The sequence below is a fragment of the Gasterosteus aculeatus genome, chromosome 20 (genome assembly GCF_964276395.1).
Source record: "Gasterosteus aculeatus chromosome 20, fGasAcu3.hap1.1, whole genome shotgun sequence".
NCBI lineage: Eukaryota > Metazoa > Chordata > Actinopteri > Perciformes > Gasterosteidae > Gasterosteus > Gasterosteus aculeatus.
The window spans coordinates 4,573,519-4,593,481 of NC_135707.1; the positions used below are offsets into that span (position 1 = coordinate 4,573,519).

General features: G+C 41.9%; 1 protein-coding gene across 1 annotated transcript; it reads left to right on the plus strand.

Annotated features, from left to right (window-relative positions):
• The first annotated feature begins 1,125 nt into the window (after window positions 1–1,125).
• tap1 (transporter 1, ATP-binding cassette, sub-family B (MDR/TAP)) lies at window positions 1,126–19,896 on the plus strand. The gene is made up of 13 exons (XM_040164484.2): window positions 1,126–1,729; window positions 2,007–2,341; window positions 14,839–15,049; window positions 15,455–15,569; window positions 15,925–16,049; window positions 16,602–16,807; window positions 16,890–17,087; window positions 17,435–17,563; window positions 17,681–17,875; window positions 17,970–18,143; window positions 18,363–18,522; window positions 19,025–19,152; window positions 19,234–19,896. The coding sequence occupies exons 2-13, from the start codon at window positions 2,021–2,023 to the stop codon at window positions 19,462–19,464; spliced, it is 2,193 nt and encodes a 730-aa protein (XP_040020418.2). The 5' UTR covers window positions 1,126–1,729; window positions 2,007–2,020; the 3' UTR covers window positions 19,465–19,896.
• The last annotated feature ends 67 nt before the right edge of the window (window positions 19,897–19,963 follow it).

Consider the following 19,963-nt stretch of genomic DNA (forward strand, 5'->3'; position numbering starts at 1 on the left):
GGGTCCTTTGCCAACCACAGGGTGAAGCAAATGAGAACCAACGACTCAAACAATTTGCAGTGCTTTACGGATCAGCTTTGACCTTTCACACCACATCCCAAGACTGACTTTTACACACATTAGGAAAAATGGTTGTTTTAGTCTTGAACTGATAACGATGCTCGACGAAGAAGCTCATAAGAACTGACTTTTCACAGAACAAAAAAGCAACTTACGCAATAAAAAACGCGATAAATCTTGCGTTTGTGCTCAAATACTTTTCCCTGAGAAATATAACTGTGAATTACCATATTAATTCATCGTCATTAATATTATTGAGCCGATTTTTATTTGTCTGAGCATTAAAAATTGCTGAATTGATAAACAAGCTTTCCTTCCAATGAATCTGACCAAAATGTTGTTTTTTTAAAAAATAGATGAAAGGAAACATGTTCTAAGTATAGGGGACGTATGGGGGTTCACACAGGCTGCTTCAAACAGTAAGAACAAATATAGCTTTGCTCATCCCACAAACATGAAACAAGGGGAAGGAAGGAAGCTATTCAGTTTCTGGTGTTGGTTTATTACCAGTTGACAAAAATAACCAATTGTGCAAAGCAGGAAACTTTGTAAAGAAATCTGCTAAATAGAAACTCAATATGGACGTCGGTCATTAAACATTTTACTATTTATAACAGTGTTTTCCTTCTGTCATATGTGAGAAATCTTCAACAAAAAATACATGGATGCACATACATAAGAACTACTAATGTTCAGGGTGCACTACCCAAACAGTTAAATCTCACAATGCACAATGCATGCATGTGCTCTTTTTTATGCGAGTAAAATAAATATATATTAGGCTTATGCTCAATGTACACAATGATTTACTGCTCTATCCGGTAGTACTGATTGACAAAAACACAAAACAATGTTAATTTAACATAGATAAGATATAAGATATAGATATAGCTAGATATAACTTCATGAAAATAGAAAACTTAACCAAAGAAAAAAAATGTCTTGGAAAAAACAATAAGATTAAACCAAACCCTGCCACATAGACGAAAAATAAGCTCAAGCTTTAATCAACCTGTTTTAATTTCCATATGGAAACATAGCAATGATATGGTAACATAGCAATACATAAATGGTGTAGAAAAATTGCTAAATCCAATTGTATTATTCAGATATTTAATATCTATAGAGAGACACTTTTTATACAGCGGGCAGCTCATTAAAAGTCATAACCGAAAAAGCCATTAGAAATGCACTAAAACCCAGTGATAAAACAGAGGAGGTAATTGAATCTTCATTAACAGATGTGGTTTTGTTGCAGTTCCTCCTTCCCGCCACGCGGTGTCACTGCTGGACTGTTTATGAGTGACGCACGTTTCCATCTGGCTCACCACGCGCACGCGTGACTACTCGCTTTCCCCTTTACTGGATTCTAAAAAGCAGGACTTTGTGTAAACATGTCTTCGTTATTCCTTACACCGAGTCGTGCTCTCCCTCGTTTGTCTTCGTCCGCCATTGCGCCGGACGTCAAACGGGGCTTTCCGCTGTGAAACAGAACGGATAGTTCGGTTTCTTTCGGTTTCAGTTTGACGGCACATCAGCTCGCTGTGAACGAGGATCCCGGTGCGAGTTTACGGAAGTTAGACGTTTGTTCTGGATTTCTGGATTTCTAAACTGGTGTTCTGGAAGAAACACCAGTTTAGGTTTTTTTTAAGACATCGAACCGACAAAGGTAAGTTTGTTGCTCCACTCAGGCTAACTGGCTAGCTACTACACTGTAACGTTAGCACGTTGCTATTTGGTGACGTCACACTTTAAGTTTAACGCCAATAACGCTAAACGGTAACGTTGTCCATGCTGCATTGTGTTGTCTCTTGTGCTATTCGCTGGTGTTCTTGTCTTGGTTGTGTTGTCCTCCTTCGCTCGCTGGCAAAACCGTTTTAAAGAAATCAGCTGTGCAGATGAAAATGAAAGTAATGCATAACCCCCCCCCCCCCCTCTCCTTGCAGGACCTGCAGCTCAAATGCAGAAGATGAGCCTCTTCTCCCCTCTGCTCCTCGTGTGCCTGGATGTGTGCGTGGTGCACGCCGTCCGCGCGGCCCAGCTCTCGGCCCTCCTCCTCCCCCATCCGTTCCTCTGCCTGTGGGGGGCCGGCTCGGCCAGGGCCGCCATGCTGGCCCTCTTCGCGCATACCTCCCCCGGGAGGCTGCCGTGGATGAGCAGCTTCGAGGGGCTCCAGAGCCTGGCGGTGCTCTGCTTCCACTTCCCGCTGTACACCACCCTCCTGTGGGCTGCGGGGATGCCCGCCACGGAGGAGCTGTGGGGGTGGCACTCCTGGGAACGGGTGGGTGAAGCTTTTTTTGTTGGAATGCATTGAGATGCATTCCAAGTATTGTTCTTCGAATCTTTATTGTTGGAATGCATTAACGATGCATTCCAAGTATTGTTCTTCGAATCTTTATTGTTGGAATGCATTGAGATGCATTCCAAGTATTGTTCTTCGAATCTTTATTCCGACTTATTATGTTTCTTCTATTTCTTCCGCGCCGCCTTTCAACTCCTTCACACTTTCAGCTATTAAAACCATTCAAATATAAAATTATTCAGCTCCTTCAGGAGAGGGGTGCTATGACTTTTCAGCTTTTTAGCTCTTAAGCTTGAATTTATATAAATCTATAATCATTAATATTTTAACATGGTTTTCCAATGGAGATCGTTTTTCAAATCCTCTTAAACTTCTTCAACTTTCAGATTCTTCAGCTTCGCCAATCTTTCAGCTACAGACACCATTTCAACTTTGAAATGTTGACACAGGTCTCAACTATTTTATGAAAAAAACTGCTTCTTGATATCTATTGTACTTTTTTCATAATCACTGATTATGTTTCACTAGTTCTTCGCTCCGTTTCTGACTTTTACATGAGTGTGTATTGCGTCTGCTAGAGTGGAGAGCTCGACGGCTAGAGTGTGGGGCATCGCAGGAATCTGGTTAAAAAAATATGGAACTTCTGTCCTTGCAGCCAAAGTATACACTCTAGAGGCTTCATTTCTTCAGATTAATGAGGGCATGGTTGTGCTGATTGGATTAATGTGTTCATGGAATCCCAGAGTTTTTTAGTTTTGGCGCAAGGAGTGTTTGAGTGACACAACCTCTGCCAAAAGCCCCATAGGCTCCAATACAAATCTGCCGACATATTTCTCACAAAAATCCACAAGGTACACGTTTTGTCAACGGCCATAGGAGCCGTATTTATTACCGGACAGACATAAAAACACATCCACGCGTTCGGTTGAGTCTTGGGTCTCATACAAACGCCGTATTTTTTAGATAGCTGTTATAGTTTTGCGCTGGTTCTCATTTGTTTGAGGTGTGGATTCTGTGTAACTCGCTGTCCTGTGTCTGCCCTTTTGCAGCCGCACAGGTGTGTCGTTGTCGTGGTTACGAGCACTCACACGCTGCAGGATCTGTCTGTGGCTCACAGCTGCTTCAATGGCCTGATCAGTGGAGTCACATGACGCAGCTATGCTTTCTGTCAACAGACCAATATGATAAAGACACTCGCCCCCCCTCCCCCCTCCACCCTGACCTCTTCTCACTGTTAATCACTCTCAGTCAGTCAGTCAGTCTGTCTAATTCTCCTCCTCTCTCTCTCCCTCTCTATCTCTTCCTCACCACCATTCCCTTCCTCACCCTCTCACCCTCCCTCCCTCTATCTACACCCCCCACCCCACCCAATCCAATAATTTCAAAATAAAAGCCCCATGGAGGGAATTTTTACTGTATTGTCTGTGATGAGGCCTATTAATAAAAAACTTTTAAGTGTGAATAACAAACATTCTGTCTCCCACTACGAATATTACTCGTACTTCTAGTACTACAACTGATACTTCTACTACCATACTACTAGTATTTCTACTGCTATTAATACTACAACTACTACTAATGTTATTACAAATACTACTATGGCTAATAGTGTTCCAGCGGTTTCTACTGCTATTGATACTAAACCAACTTCTGCTAGTACTACTAATACCACAATTACAACTATAACTACTACTACTACTAATATTACTACAAACAATTTTAAACCTCTTTTTATTCATCTCAGCTTTTGTTATTTCTGTACTGTTTTAAATTAATTTAAGCTCCTGCAACTTCTGCTTTGCTTTGCAATATTTCACATTTATTTCAGCTGTTTTCATTTCTACTCTTTCAGCAAATCTATTAAATCCTTTCAGCTTCTCCCATTTCTGTATTTTCAGCAATTTCAAATTCATTTCAGCTTTTCTAATATCTGTAATTTCAGATATATTCAAATTCCCTTCAACTTTCTGTATTTTCAGCTTTTTTTAAATATTCATTTCAGCTTTCAGCTTTTTGCATTCCAACGCATTTTCAGCAGGAAATGCATTTTCTAGTTTCTTCATCTTCATCTTCTTCTTCTATTTCTTCCGCGCCACCTTTCAACTCCTTCACACTTTCAGCTATTAAAACCGTTCAAATATTAAAATGTTCAGCTCCTTTCTGGCTTGAGGGCTATGACTTTTCAGCTTTCTACCTCTTATGCTTGAATTTATATAAATCAATAATCGTTAATATTTTAACATGGTTTTCAAATGGAGTTTGCTTTTCAAATCCTCTTCAACTTCTTCAACTTTCAGATTTTTCAGCTACGCCAATCTTTCAGCTACAGACACCATTTCAACTCTCAAATGTTCACACAAGTCTTAACTATTTTATGAAAAAAACTGCTTCTTGATATCTATTGTACTTTTTTCATAATCACTGATTATGTTTCACTAGTTCTTCGCTCCGTTTCTGACTTTTACATGAGTGTGTATTGCGTCTGCTAGAGTGGAGAGCTCGAGGCTAGAGTGTGGGGCATCGCAGGAATCTGGTTAAAAAAGTATGGAACTTCTGTCCTTGCAGCCAAAGTATACACTCTAGAGGCTTCATTTCTTCAGATTAATGAGGGTATGGTTGTGCTGATTGGATTAATGTGTTCATGGAATCCCAGAGTTCTTTAGTTTTGGCGCAAGGAGTGTTTGAGTGACACAACCTCTGCCAAAAGCCCCATAGGCTCCAATACAAATCTGCCGACATATTTCTCACAAAAATCCACAAGGTACACGTTTTGTCAACGGCCATAGGAGCCGTATTTATTACCGGACAGACATAAAAACACATCCACGAGTTCGGTAGAGTCTTGAGTCTCATACAAACGCCGTATTTTTTAGATAGCTGTTATAGTTTTGCGCTGGTTCTCATTTGTTTGAGGTGTGGATTCTGTGTAACTCGCTGTCCTGTGTCTGCACTTTTGCAGCCGCACAGGTGCGGCGTTGTCGTGGTTACTCGCTCACATGCTGCAGGATCTGTCTGTGGCTCACAGCTGCTCCTTGTGACCTGATTAGTGGAGTCACATGACGCAGCTATGCTTTCTGTCAACAGACCAATATGATAAAGACACTAGCCCCCCTCCCCCCTCCACCCTGACCTCTACTTACTGTTAATCACTCTCAGTCAGTCAGTCAGTCTAATTCTCCTCCCCTCTCCCTCTCTTCCTCACCACCATTCCCTTCCTCACCCTCTCACCCTCCCTCCCTCTATCTACACCCCCCCACCCCACCCAATCCAATAGGTGCGCCGTTGCCGTGGTTACTCGTAAACACGCTGCAGTATCTCTGTGTGTGACTCACAGCTGCTCCAATGACGTGATTAGTCGAGTCACATGACGCAGCTATGCTTTCTGTCAACAGACCAATATGATAAAGACACTAGCCCCCCCTCCCCCCTCCCCCCTGACCTCTACTTACTGTTAATCACCTCAGTCAGTCAGTCAGTCTAATTCTCCTCCCCTCTCCCTCTCTTCCTCACCACCATTCCCTTCCTCACCCTCTCACCCTCCCTCCCTCTATCTACACCCCCCCACCCCACCCAATCCAATAGGTGCGCCGTTGCCGTGGTTACTCGTAAACACGCTGCAGTATCTCTGTGTGTGACTCACAGCTGCTCCAATGACGTGATTAGTGGAGTCACATGACGCAGCTATGCTTTCTGTCAACAGACCAATATGATAAAGACACTCGCCCCCCCTCCCCCCTCCACCCTGACCTCTTCTCACTGTTAATCACTCAGTCAGTCAGTATGTCTGTCTATTTCTCCTCCTCTCTCTCTCCCTCTATCTCTTCCTCACCACCCCTCCCTTCCTCACCCTCTCACCCTCCCTCCCTCTATCTACACCCCCCCAACCCACCCAATCCAATCATTTCAAAATAAAAGCCACATGGAGGGAATTTTTACTGTAATGTTTGTGATGAGGCCTATTAATTAAAAACTTCTTAGTTTGAATAACAAACATTCTGTCTCCCACTACGAATATTACTCGTACTTCTAGTACTACAACTGATACTTCTACTACCATACTACTAGTATTTCTACTGCTATTAATACTACAACTACTACTAATGTTATTACAAATACGACTATGGCTAATAGTATTACAGCTGTTTCTACTGCTATTGATACTAAACCTACTATTACTGCTAGTACTACTAATACCACAATTATAACTAATACTACTACTAATATTACTACAAACAATTTTAAACAAATTTAAGCTCCTGCAACTTCTGTTTTTAGAAAATCTATTGAAATTCAGCTTCCCCACTTCCTGTATTTTCAGCAGTTCTTTAAAATAATTTCAGCTATTCTTATGCCTCTATCAACAGCAATTTTTCACTATTCATTTCTGTATTTTTTTGCAATATTTCAAATTTATTTCAGCTGTTTTCATTTCTGCTTTTTCAGCAAATCTATTGAAATTCCTTTCAGCTTCTCCCATTTCTGTATTTTCAGCAATTTCAAATTCATTTCAGCTTTTCTAATATCTATAATTTCAGCAAATGTATTCAAATTCCCTTCAACTTTCTGTATTTTCAGCTATTTTAAAAAGTTCATTTCAGCTTTCAGCTTTTTGCATTCCAACGCATTTTCAGCAGGAAATGCATTTTCTAGTTCTTCATCTTCTATTTCTTCCGCGGCACCTTTCAACTCCTTCACACTTTCAGCTATTAAAACCGTTCAAATATTAAAATGTTCAGCTCCTTTCTGGCTTGAGGGCTATGACTTTTCAGCTTTCTACCTCTTATGCTTGAATTTATATAAATCAATAATCATTAATATTTTAACATGGTTTTCAAATGGAGTTTGCTTTCAAATCCTCCTAAACTTCTTCAACTTTCAGATTTTTCAGCTTCGCAAATCTTTCAGCTACAGACACCATTTAAACTTTCAAATGTTGACACAGGTCTAAACTATTTTATGAAAAAAACTGCTTGTGGATATCTATTGTACTTTTTTCATAATCACTGATTATGTTTCACTAGTTTTTCGCTCCGTTTCTGACTTTTACATGAGTGTGTATTGCGTCTGCTACAGTGGAGAGCTCGACGGCTAGAGTGTGGGGCATCGCAGGAATCTGGTTAAAAAAGTATGGAACTTCTGTCCTTGCAGCCAAAGTATACACTCTAGAGGCTTCATTTCTTCAGATTAATGAGGGTATGGTTGTGCTGATTGGATTAATGTGTTCATGGAATCCCAGAGTTTTTTAGTTTTGGCGCAAGGAGTGTTTGAGTGACACAACCTCTGCCAAAAGCCCCATAGGCTCCAATACAAATCTGCCGACATATTTCACACAAAAATCCACAAGGTACACGTTTTGTCAACGGCCATAGGAGCCGTATTTATTACCGGACAGACATAAAAACACATCCACGCGTTCGGTAGAGTCTTGGGTCTCATACAAACGCCGTATTTTTTAGATAGCTGTTATAGTTTTGAGCTGGTTCTCATTTGTTTGAGGTGTGGATTCTGTGTAACTCGCTGTCCTGTGTCTGCACTTTTGCAGCCGCACAGGTGCGTCGTTGTCGTGGTTACGAGCACTCACACGCTGCAGGATCTGTCTGTGGCTCACAGCTGCTCCTTGTGACCTGATTAGTGGAGTCACATGACGCAGCTATGCTTTCTGTCAACAGACCAATATGATAAAGACACTCGCCCCCCCTCCCCCCTCCACCCTGACCTCTACTTACTGTTAATCACTGTCAGTCAGTCAGTCAGTCTAATTCTCCTCCCCTCTCCCTCTCTTCCTCACCACCATTCCCTTCCTCACCCTCTCACCCTCCCTCCCTCTATCTACACCCCCCCACCCCACCCAATCCAATAGGTGCGCCGTTGCCGTGGTTACTCGTAAACACGCTGCAGTATCTCTGTGTGTGACTCACAGCTGCTCCAATGACGTGATTAGTGGAGTCACATGACGCAGCTATGCTTTCTGTCAACAGACCAATATGATAAAGACACTAGCCCCCCCTCCCCCCTCCCCCCTGACCTCTACTTACTGTTAATCACTCTCAGTCAGTCAGTCAGTCTAATTCTCCTCCCCTCTCCCTCTCTTCCTCACCACCATTCCCTTCCTCACCCTCTCACCCTCCCTCCCTCTATCTACACCCCCCCACCCCACCCAATGCAATAGGTGCGCCGTTGCCGTGGTTACTCGTAAACACGCTGCAGTATCTCTGTGTGTGACTCACAGCTGCTCCAATGACGTGATTAGTGGAGTCACATGACGCAGCTATGCTTTCTGTCAACAGACCAATATGATAAAGACACTCGCCCCCCCTCCCCCCTCCACCCTGACCTCTTCTCACTGTTAATCACTCAGTCAGTCAGTATGTCTGTCTATTTCTCCTCCTCTCTCTCTCCCTCTATCTCTTCCTCACCACCCCTCCCTTCCTCACCCTCTCACCCTCCCTCCCTCTATCTACACCCCCCCAACCCACCCAATCCAATAATTTCAAAATAAAAGCCACATGGAGGGAATTTTTACTGTAATGTTTGTGATGAGGCCTATTAATTAAAAACTTCTTAGTTTGAATAACAAACATTCTGTTTCCCAACCCCCCCTCACCCAATTCCATCATTACAAACTAAAAGCTTCAATGATTATCTGTACCTTAACCATGAAGCGGTTTCGTTGAAATACGCATTGCTCTTTCAAATACTACTATAACCACTACGAATATTACTAGTACTTCTAGTAGAACTACAACTGATACTTCTACTACCATACTACTAGTATTTCTACTGCTATTAATACAACTACTACTAATGTTATTAAAAATACTACTATGGCTAATAGTATCAGTATTCCAGCTGTTTCTACTGCTATTGATACTAAACCGACTTCTACTGCTAGTACTAATACCCAAATTACAACTAACATTACTACAAACAATTTTAAACCTCTTTTTATTCATCTCAGCTTTTGTTATTTCTGTACTTTTTAAAATTCATTTAAGCTCCTGCAACTTCTGTTTTGCAATATTTCACATTTATTTCAGCTGTTTTCATTTCTGCTTTTTCAGCAAATCTATTGAAATTCCTTTCAGTTTCTCCAATTTCTGTATTTTCAGCTATTTCAAATTAATTTCAGCTTTTCTAATATCTTTTATTTCAGCAAATGTATTCAAATTCCCTTCAACTTTCTGTATTTTCAGCTATTTTTAAATATTCAGCAAATGTACTCAAATTCCCTTCAACTTTCTGTATTTTCAGCTATTTTTAAATATTCAGCAAATGTACTCAAATTCCCTTCAACTTTCTGTATTTTCAGCTATTTTTTAAATATTCAGCAAATGTATTCAAATTCCCTTCAACTTTCTGTATTTTCAGCTATTTTTAAATATTCAGTGCAGCTTTCAGCTTTTTGCATTCCAACGCATTTTCAGCAGGAAATGCCTTTTCTAGTTTCTTCATCTTCATCTTCTTCTTCTATTTCTTCCGCGCCACCTTTCAACTCCTTCATACTTTCAGCTATTAAAACCGTTCAAATATTAAAATGTTCAGCTCCTTTCTGGCTTGAGGGCTATGACTTTTCAGCTTTCTACCTCTTATGCTTGAATTTATATAAATCAATAATCGTTAATATTTTAACATGGTTTTCAAATGGAGTTTGCTTTTCAAATCCTCTTCAACTTCTTCAACTTTCAGATTTTTCAGCTTCGCCAATCTTTCAGGTACAGACACCATTTCAACTCTCAAATGTTCACACAAGTCTCAACTATTTTATGAAAAAAACTGCTTGTTGATATCTATTGTACTTTTTTCATAATCACTGATTATGTTTCACTAGTTCTTCGCTCCGTTTCTGACTTTTACATGAGTGTGTATTGCGTCTGCTAGAGTGGAGAGCTCGACGGCTAGAGTGTGGGGCAGCGCAGAAATCTGGTTAAAAAAGTATGGAACTTCTGTCCTTGCAGCCAACGTATACACTCTAGAGGCTTCATTTCTTCAGATTAATGAGGGTATGGTTGTGCTGATTGGATTAATGTGTTCATGGAATCCCAGAGTTTTTTAGTTTTGGCGCAAGGAGTGTTTGAGTGACACAACCTCTGCCAAAAGCCCCATAGGCTCCAATACAAATCTGCCGACATATTTCTCACAAAAATCCACAAGGTACACGTTTTGTCAACGGCCATAGGAGCCGTATTTATTACCGGACAGACATAAAAACACATCCACGCGTTCGGTAGAGTCTTGGGTCTCATACAAACGCCGTATTTTTTAGATAGCTGTTATAGTTTTGCGCTGGTTCTCATTTGTTTGAGGTGTGGATTCTGTGTAACTCGCTGCCATGTCTCTGCCTTTTGCAGCCGCTCGTTAATGAGCACAGGTGCGCCGTTGTCGTGGTTACGAGCACTCACACGCTGCAGGATCTGTCTGTGACTCTCAGCTGCTCCTATGACCTGATTAGTGGAGTCACATGACGCAGCTATGCTTTCTGTCAACAGACCAATATGATAAAGACACTCGCCCCCCCTCCCCCCTCCACCCTGACCTCTACTTACTGTTAATCACTCTCAGTCAGTCAGTCAGTCTAATTCTCCTCCCCTCTCCCTCTCTATCTATTCCTCACCACCATTCCCTTCCTCACCCTCTCACCCTCCCTCCCTCTATCTACACCCCCCACCCCACCCAATCCAATATTTTCAAAATAAAAGCCCCATGGAGGGAATTTTTACTGTAATGTCTGTGATGAGGCCTATTAATTAAAAACTTTTAACTGTGAATAACAAACATTCTGTCTCCCACTACGAATATTACTCGTACTTCTAAGTACTACAACTGATACTTCTACTACCATACTACTAGTATTTCTACTGCTATTAATACTACAACTACTACTAATGTTATTACAAATACTACTATGGCTAATAGTATTCCAGCTGTTTCTACTGCTATTGATACTAAACCTACCATTACTGCTTATACTGCTAGTACTACTAACACCACAATTATAACTAATACTACTACTAATATTACTACAAACAATTTTAAACAAATTTAAGCTCCTGCAACTTCTGTTTTTAGAAAATCTATTGAAATTCAGCTTCCCCACTTCCTGTATTTTCAGCAGTTCTTTAAAATAATTTCAGCTATTCTTATGCCTCTATCAACAGCAATTTTTTAATATTCATTTCTGTATTTTTTTGCAATATTTCAAATGTATTTCAGCTTTTTTCATTTCTGCTTTTTCAGCAAATCTATTGAAATTCCTTTCAGCTTCTCCCATTTCTGTATTTTCAGCAATTTCAAATTCATTTCAGCTTTTCAGCAAATGTATTCAAATTCCCTTCAACTTTCTGTATTTTCAGCTATTTTTAAATATTCAGTGCAGCGTTCAGCTTTTTGCATTCCAACGCATTTTCAGCAGGAAATGCCTTTTCTAGTTTCTTTTTTTACAGCATCTTGGGGTTCACAGATCTTCAGCATCTCTCCCATGATGCATTGGGGCAGCCTGACCATGTTTATGTGCTGCAGCGTGATACCGAACTGATGAAAGTACTGTGCTCGAGGGCACTAAGCAGGGATGGGGGTGGGTATATGGGAGTTATTCTACTTTTTAAAATTCACCAGCTATGGCATTGAAATCTGTAATGAAGATGATTCTCACTGTAATAAGGAATGTTTTACAATAGGACATTCTGCTGCATTTAAAAATACTCTCACGTTTGACGCTTCCAAGAATATATAATATATATATATATTTGTTGGAATGCATTAACGATGCATTCCAAGTATTGTTCTTCGAATCTTTATTTCAACTTCTTCTATTTCTTCCGCGGCACCTTTCAACTCCTTCACACTTTCAGCTATTAAAACCGTTCAAATATTAAAATGTTCAGCTCCTTTCTGGCTTGAGGGCTATGACTTTTCAGCTTTCTACCTCTTATGCTTGAATTTATATAAATCAATAATCATTAATATTTTAACATGGTTTTCAAATGGAGTTTGTATTCAAATCCTCCTAAACTTCTTCAACTTTCAGATTTTTCAGCTTCGCAAATCTTTCAGCTACAGACACCATTTGAACTTTCAAATGTTGACACAAGTCTTAACTATTTTATGAAAAAAACTGCTTCTTGATATCTATTGTACTTTTTTCATAATCACTGATTATGTTTCACTAGTTCTTCGCTCCGTTTCTGACTTTTACATGAGTGTGTATTGCGTCTGCTAGAGTGGAGAGCTCGCGGGCTAGAGTGTGGGGCAGCGCAGGAATCTGGTTAAAAAAGTATGGAACTTCTGTCCTTGCAGCCAAAGTATACACTCTAGAGGCTTCATTTCTTCAGATTAATGAGGGTATGGTTGTGCTGATTGGATTAATGTGTTCATGGAATCCCAGAGTTCTTTAGTTTTGGCGCAAGGAGTGTTTGAGTGACACAACCTCTGCCAAAAGCCCCATAGGCTCCAATACAAATCTGCCGACATATTTCTCACAAAAATCCACAAGGTACACGTTTTGTGAACGGCCATAGGAGCCGTATTTATTACCGGACAGACATAAAACACACATCCACGCGTTCGGTAGAGTCTTGGGTCTCATACAAACGTAGTATTTTTTAGATAGCTGTTATAGTTTTGCGCTGGTTCCCATTTGTTTGAGGTGTGGATTCTGTGTAACTCGCTGTCCTGTGTCTGCACTTTTGCAGCCGCACAGGTGCGTCGTTGTCGTGGTTACGAGCACTCACATGCTGCAGGATCTGTCTGTGGCTCACAGCTGCTCGCTCCTATGACCTGATTAGTGGAGTCACATGACGCAGCTATGCTTTCTGTCAACAGACCAATATGATAAAGACACTCGCCCCCCTCCCCCCTCCACCCTGACCTCTACTTACTGTTAATCACTGTCAGTCAGTCAGTCAGTCTAATTCTCCTCCCCTCTCCCTCTCTTCCTCACCACCATTCCCTTCCTCACCCTCTCACCCTCCCTCCCTCTATCTACACCCCCCCACCCCACCCAATCCAATAGGTGCGCCGTTGCCGTGGTTACTCGTAAACACGCTGCAGTATCTCTGTGTGACTCACAGCTGCTCCAATGACGTAATTAGTGGAGTCACATGACGCAGCTATGCTTTCTGTCAACAGACCAATATGATAAAGACACTAGCCCCCCCTCCCCCCTCCCCCCTGACCTCTACTTACTGTTAATCACTCTCAGTCAGTCAGTCAGTCTAATTCTCCTCCCCTCTCCCTCTCTTCCTCACCACCATTCCCTTCCTCACCCTCTCACCCTCCCTCCCTCTATCTACACCCCCCCACCCCACCCAATGCAATAGGTGCGCCGTTGCCGTGGTTACTCGTAAACACGCTGCAGTATCTCTGTGTGTGACTCACAGCTGCTCCAATGACGTGATTAGTGGAGTCACATGACGCAGCTATGCTTTCTGTCAACAGACCAATATGATAAAGACACTCGCCCCCCCTCCCCCCTCCACCCTGACCTCTTCTCACTGTTAATCACTCAGTCAGTCAGTATGTCTGTCTATTTCTCCTCCTCTCTCTCTCCCTCTATCTCTTCCTCACCACCCCTCCCTTCCTCACCCTCTCACCCTCCCTCCCTCTATCTACACCCCCCCAACCCACCCAATCCAATAATTTCAAAATAAAAGCCACATGGAGGGAATTTTTACTGTAATGTTTGTGATGAGGCCTATTAATTAAAAACTTCTTAGTTTGAATAACAAACATTCTGTCTCCCACTACGAATATTACTCGTACTTCTAGTACTACAACTGATACTTCTACTACCATACTACTAGTATTTCTACTGCTATTAATACTACAACTACTACTAATGTTATTACAAATACGACTATGGCTAATAGTATTACAGCTGTTTCTACTGCTATTGATACTAAACCTACTATTACTGCTAGTACTACTAATACCACAATTATAACTAATACTACTACTAATATTACTACAAACAATTTTAAACAAATTTAAGCTCCTGCAACTTCTGTTTTTAGAAAATCTATTGAAATTCAGCTTCCCCACTTCCTGTATTTTCAGCAGTTCTTTAAAATAATTTCAGCTATTCTTATGCCTCTATCAACAGCAATTTTTCAATATTCATTTCTGTATTTTTTTGCAATATTTCAAATTTATTTCAGCTGTTTTCATTTCTGCTTTTTCAGCAAATCTATTGAAATTCCTTTCAGCTTCTCCCATTTCTGTATTTTCAGCAATTTCAAATTCATTTCAGCTTTTCTAATATCTATAATTTCAGCAAATGTATTCAAATTCCCTTCAACTTTCTGTATTTTCAGCTATTTTAAAAAGTTCATTTCAGCTTTCAGCTTTTTGCATTCCAACGCATTTTCAGCAGGAAATGCCTTTTCTAGTTTTTAATTGAGCTTTTGGGCTTCGAAAGGCAACGATACTGAAACTAAAATGTGAGATCCACCATTAGATTGAACTCGCGGTCTGTTTTGCAGGTGCTGCAGGGTTACGGGGTGGTGGCCGTGGCGTGGATCTACTGGAGCCGACACCTGTCGTCTCTCTTGCCCTCCCGGGGTCGACGCGCGGCGCCCTCCGAGGAGCCCAGAGACGGAGCTGGAGCGCCTCTGAAGCGGCTGATGGAATACATGCTGCCGTATCTCTGGCGCTTTGTCTCCGTGCTGATCCTCGTGTTTCTTTCTTCTTCCGGTAAGGCAGGACTTGTTGTGCCACCGCAGTGTTGTTGTGCCCCCGCGAGGCGCTGGGAGTTCTGTCCTGCGGTTGCAGAGTAGACTGCGTTTATTGATGATTAACAGCCATCGGTTTATGAATCTCATAAAGCTTTTCCTGTCTGCCTCAACTGTGAAGTGATGAATGTGTCACTCAACGAGGTGTCGCACATGCTTTTGTACTATTATTTTCCTTCCACCTTAAATGTGCTTGAATGCTTCACCTCCCAACATATCACTAATTCACTTCAGGCTTTTGGTTTTCCGCTTCATTGTTTGATTTTTTTCATACATGGCTCGTTTTATGTTGGGGGTGCAGGTTTTTCTTTTTGCTGTCGTTTTGCCTCCCAAAGTACATTGTGAGCGTGTGACCTTGTGAACTCAGGTGAGATGGCCATTCCTCATTTCACCGGTCGAGTGGCTGACTGGATCACAAACGAAGAAGCGCCAGATGCCTTCACACAGGCCATCAGCATCATGACGCTGATGACTGTTGCCAGGTAACCCAGGCAGGCAATGCAAATTCACTTTTTTGTGTAATGAGGTGAGATGAGACTAATTCCATATTTCATTAAAAAGTCAGAATAAGATCAGTACAAAAACGTAATAAGACAGGTATAAAAATAATGAATTTAGAGTGCAGTATGAGACATTATTTAATAAAAGGCCCTGAAGGGGAACTGAAAGACAATCTTATCTCAACACCCCCCTAGACTCCATTAACAAAAAAAAAAGTATAGATAAGCCATAGATGTTTTACTTTCAGTTTAGTTCCCTCCTAATAAATGATCTGTACTAGCTGCAGTATAACTCCTTTTACTCCAGTGAAAGATCTGAGTACTTTCCCGCTTTCAGCGCTGTGCTCGAGTTCGTATGCGACCTCATGTACTACGTCACCATGAGCCGCATCCACACCTCGGTGCAGGGAGCCGTCTTCCAGGCTGTGCTGAAGCAGGAGATCGCTTTCTTCACTCAGACCGGTAAGTCATGTGACCACAACCGGTGTCTTTACTGCATCTGGTACAGTAGGTCCTGAGCAGGTCACTTATGGCAAGAACGGATTGTTTCATCAAGGCCGAGCTGTTTACTTTAGTCGCAGGTAATAATGAATGAATAATAATGAAAAATGCAGCTGACGGAGGCTGATGATATTTGGAGAAATGGTTTGGATATAAGTAGCAAAAATAAGTAGCAACTGTCTTTTTGTTTTAAATCCTTGATTTGCCAAGAAAAAAAACTAGGAATTGTTTCAGTCTATGTTTTATTTATTTAGTTTCAGACTTTCAGAGTGTTTGTCATGCAAATTTCCCACAGTTTATGTTAATGTGTGACTTTTATGAATCTTGGAAAGTTCTCAAAAAAATAGACTTTAATCCTCGGAAAATCGCAGCCTCCCAAAGGCTCCATCATTTTTTAAAACTATAATTGGCCTATTACGGTGTCCTAGCCCCATCCTAATTGATATACTTCACAGAATTTGTGCGGGCCGAACATATTACTCAACTGTTTTTTCGCTTCTCCTTTTTTCTCAGGTGAGCTGGTGTCCCGTGTTACAACGGATACCAACGACATGAGCGAGGCGCTGAGCGAGAAACTGAGTCTCGTCATGTGGTACACGGCACGATTTGTTTTCCTCTTGTCCTTCATGGTGATGCAGTCTTGGAAAATGACCCTGCTCACGTGCATGGGGCTTCCCATCATCTGGGTGATACCTAAGCTCACGGGGAGCTTCCAGAAGGTAAAGCGACCCGTCATCTTTAAAGCGGCTCTAATCTTCATTTGTACGCATTCACGCGACATTATTTGCGTCTGTGTTGCAGGTCATTGCTGGAAAGGTTCAGGAGTCCCTGGCCAAGGCCAACCAGGTGGCCACGGAGACGTTCTCCTACATGAAGACTGTGAGGTGTTTTGCCAACGAGGATGGAGAGACGGAGAGGTACAGGCGGCGGATGGACGACACGTACGCTCTGAACAAGAAGGAGGCGGTGGCTTATGCGGCCTCCACCTGGGCAAACAGCGTGAGTTAAATACAGATCTGAGGTATAAAAGGGTCCAAAGTGCCGGAAGATTTGTTCATTAATCTCAATTGTTTACAGCCAGAGAATGTAATAAATTGCAGAGGGGAAAGGGAGTAAAAGTGTTTAAAGTTGGACAATAGGTACCCTTGCTGATATCGTACGTTCCTCGGAATTGAGCACATTAGTAGAATTGAAAGACCTCCAGATCTTGGGAATAAAACCGAGTGACTTCATAACTTTGACTGATTCAGGCGGTTGCACCATGTAGTACGGAAACGCAGCAGATCTGGGTGAATAAATGTGTTATTTACTGCGTTTCTTTTCCCTTGGAAACTGTTATCTCCCAGATGACCACCATGGCCCTGAAGGTGTTCATTCTGTACTACGGAGGAACTCTGGTGACCAGAGGCGACGTCAGCAGTGGCGACTTAGTGTCATTCGTCCTCTATGAGCTGCAGTTTGCCTCTGCCGTGGAGGTGAGTCAATAAAGGGAATGAGCTTCAACATTTGTCCCTTTTTCACCGAAGCAATTCTGTTCAAAATGTAAATTTAGTCCAAACTAAGAGATCCCACGTTGTTCCACCTCCTTCCAGGCCGTCATGCGTTATTACCCGGAGGTGAAGAAAGCAATCGGTGCCTCTGAGAAGATCTTCGAATATTTGGAACGCAAACCTAAAATACCCCCAAATGGCTCTCTGGCCCCCGAAAACCTCGAGGGACACATTCAATTCAAGAAGGTGTCCTTTTCTTATCCCGCCAACTCAGACAACAGCAAACTTGTGCTGAAGGTACTTACACGTTTCTATATTCCTGAGTATTTATTGTATTTATGACGCCTCGTATAGCTCGTTACAGCATCACTCTTTCCCTGTCTTCCACCAGGACGTGTCCCTGGACATAAAGCCGGGCCAAGTCACGGCCCTTTTAGGACTTAACAGCTCAGGGAAGTCCACGTGTGTCAGACTGCTGGAGAGGTTTTATCAGCCGCTGGCTGGGGAGATCCTGCTGGATGGGGAACCCCTGCAAAGCTACAAAGACCAGTACCTGCATGACAAGGTAGCTCCTTGTTTTTTTTCTTTTCTATTTCGTATTTGAATATTCTAACTTGACTTGCATTGCGCACAATCGTACGAAGCTCAACAAAAGCTTTTAGCTCATTGGAAGCTTCTTCTCGGATTCCCCCGAAACCAGCACTTCTCGCCGAGTCGCATTCGTCGGTTGTCCTCAGTGTGAACCCCGTCCTCAGAGTGTCCTCTCCCTCCCGTTTGTTCATAGGTCGCTGTGGTGAGCCAAGACTGTGTGCTGTTTGCCCGCTCTGTGCGGGAGAACATCAAGTACGGCTGCGAGGAGGCCTCCGACGAGGACATGCACGCCGCCGCCAAGCTGGCGAGCGCTCACGAGTTCATCATGGAGCGGGCGGGCGGCTACGACACAGGTCCGGTTCCTCAGAGGTTCTTCCGTTGGGGGCTTGTTTCTTCCTGTGTTTTTCATGACCTCAGCCAGGAGAATGCCGGTCGCTGGCGTGCGTCCGTGAGTGAGAGGAAGAATATACGACGCCATCGTCGTGTAGCTGCCAGAGTATCTGCAGGTCTTCAAAACCGTAGCATTTAGTGTTCTAAAAAAAAGTACTGAAAGTTTTATCTTAATGTATTTATTGTTATTAGCTGGCTTCTCTTTTCTACTATTGTCACATTCTTCTGGCTGTTATTATAAAATGTTATGCTTTAACAATATGCTATGTTGCAATGTAAAGATACTAATTAATCCAAAAATGTAACTTGTAAAAACCTTATAGTGACAGTAATGTAAGGGCAGACGGATTTAATGATGTCGCTTTGTGGGATTTTTCCAAATGCAAACGAAACCTCACAAAAACAACTCGCCTTTCCCCAGAAATGTCCTTAAACCTCATGACGGTTTGTCCTCCCGTCCTACAGACGCTGGGGAGAAGGTGTCCGGAGGCCAGAAGCAACGCATTGCCATTGCCAGAGCTTTAATCCGACGTCCCAAAATCCTGATCCTTGACAACGCCACCAGTGACTTGGACACGGAGAATGAATATCAGGTTGGCTGGTTTCTCACATTTTTAAGGATTCTTTACACTTGTATTCCAAATGAGACATCAAGTCATAATTGTCCTCAACAGGTCTACCAAGCTTTGTTAAACCAACCCAACGACCGCACCGTGCTGCTGGTGTCCAGCAAGGTGAGTGTTGGGGAAAAGGCCGACCATATCGTTGTCCTCGGCAACGGGACGGTTCAGGAGGAGGGAAGCCACGAGGAGCTGATGCAGAAAGGCGGCGTTTATGCTGAACTGGTGGAAAAGCAGAAAATGGGCTTTCACCGCCAAGAAGAGGAGACGAATGATGCACACTGATGCAGAGAAGCAGTCGCGTTACAAGAAGGTTGCTAGGATAAAGTCCAAACGAGGATCCCAGTTTCTAATTTTGTCACTCTCTGTGATTGGGTTTGACCCTCCTGCTCCAATACTTTACACACTTTGCAAAACATAGCTGTAGAATTCAGTCAGGTAGATTATAGATGTTTTATTTTTGCAATATTTAAGGTAAGGGCTTATTTATTTTGTATTTCCTAAACTGCACTGCAACTTTTATTAAATTTTTAGCTTATTTATTGTTTTGATGTCTGTTTTTAAGGTTTTGATTAATGATTTTAATTATTTTCAAGCATCCTTTTCTTTTGCCTTATGTTTGATGCCTTTTAATGAATTTATGTGAATCACTTTGAATTGCCTTGTTAAAATGTGCTATAAAAAATAAACCTTGCATTCCTTGTCTTGCCTTTTAAATAATCTGGTTGTATATTTGTGTCAAATTTTTCGTTATTATTATTATTTAAAACCCCATTAATAGCAG

Excerpts from the sequence above, each read along its gene's own strand:
- tap1 (XM_040164484.2), top strand. The coding sequence starts at position 2,021 with ATGCAGAAGATGAGCCTCTTCTCCCCTCTGCTCCTCGTGTGCCTGGAT. Across the intron at positions 16,050-16,601 it reads CGCTTTCTTCACTCAGACCG|GTGAGCTGGTGTCCCGTGTT; the intron begins GTAAGTCATGTG and ends CTTTTTTCTCAG. Across the intron at positions 16,808-16,889 it reads TCACGGGGAGCTTCCAGAAG|GTCATTGCTGGAAAGGTTCA; the intron begins GTAAAGCGACCC and ends TCTGTGTTGCAG.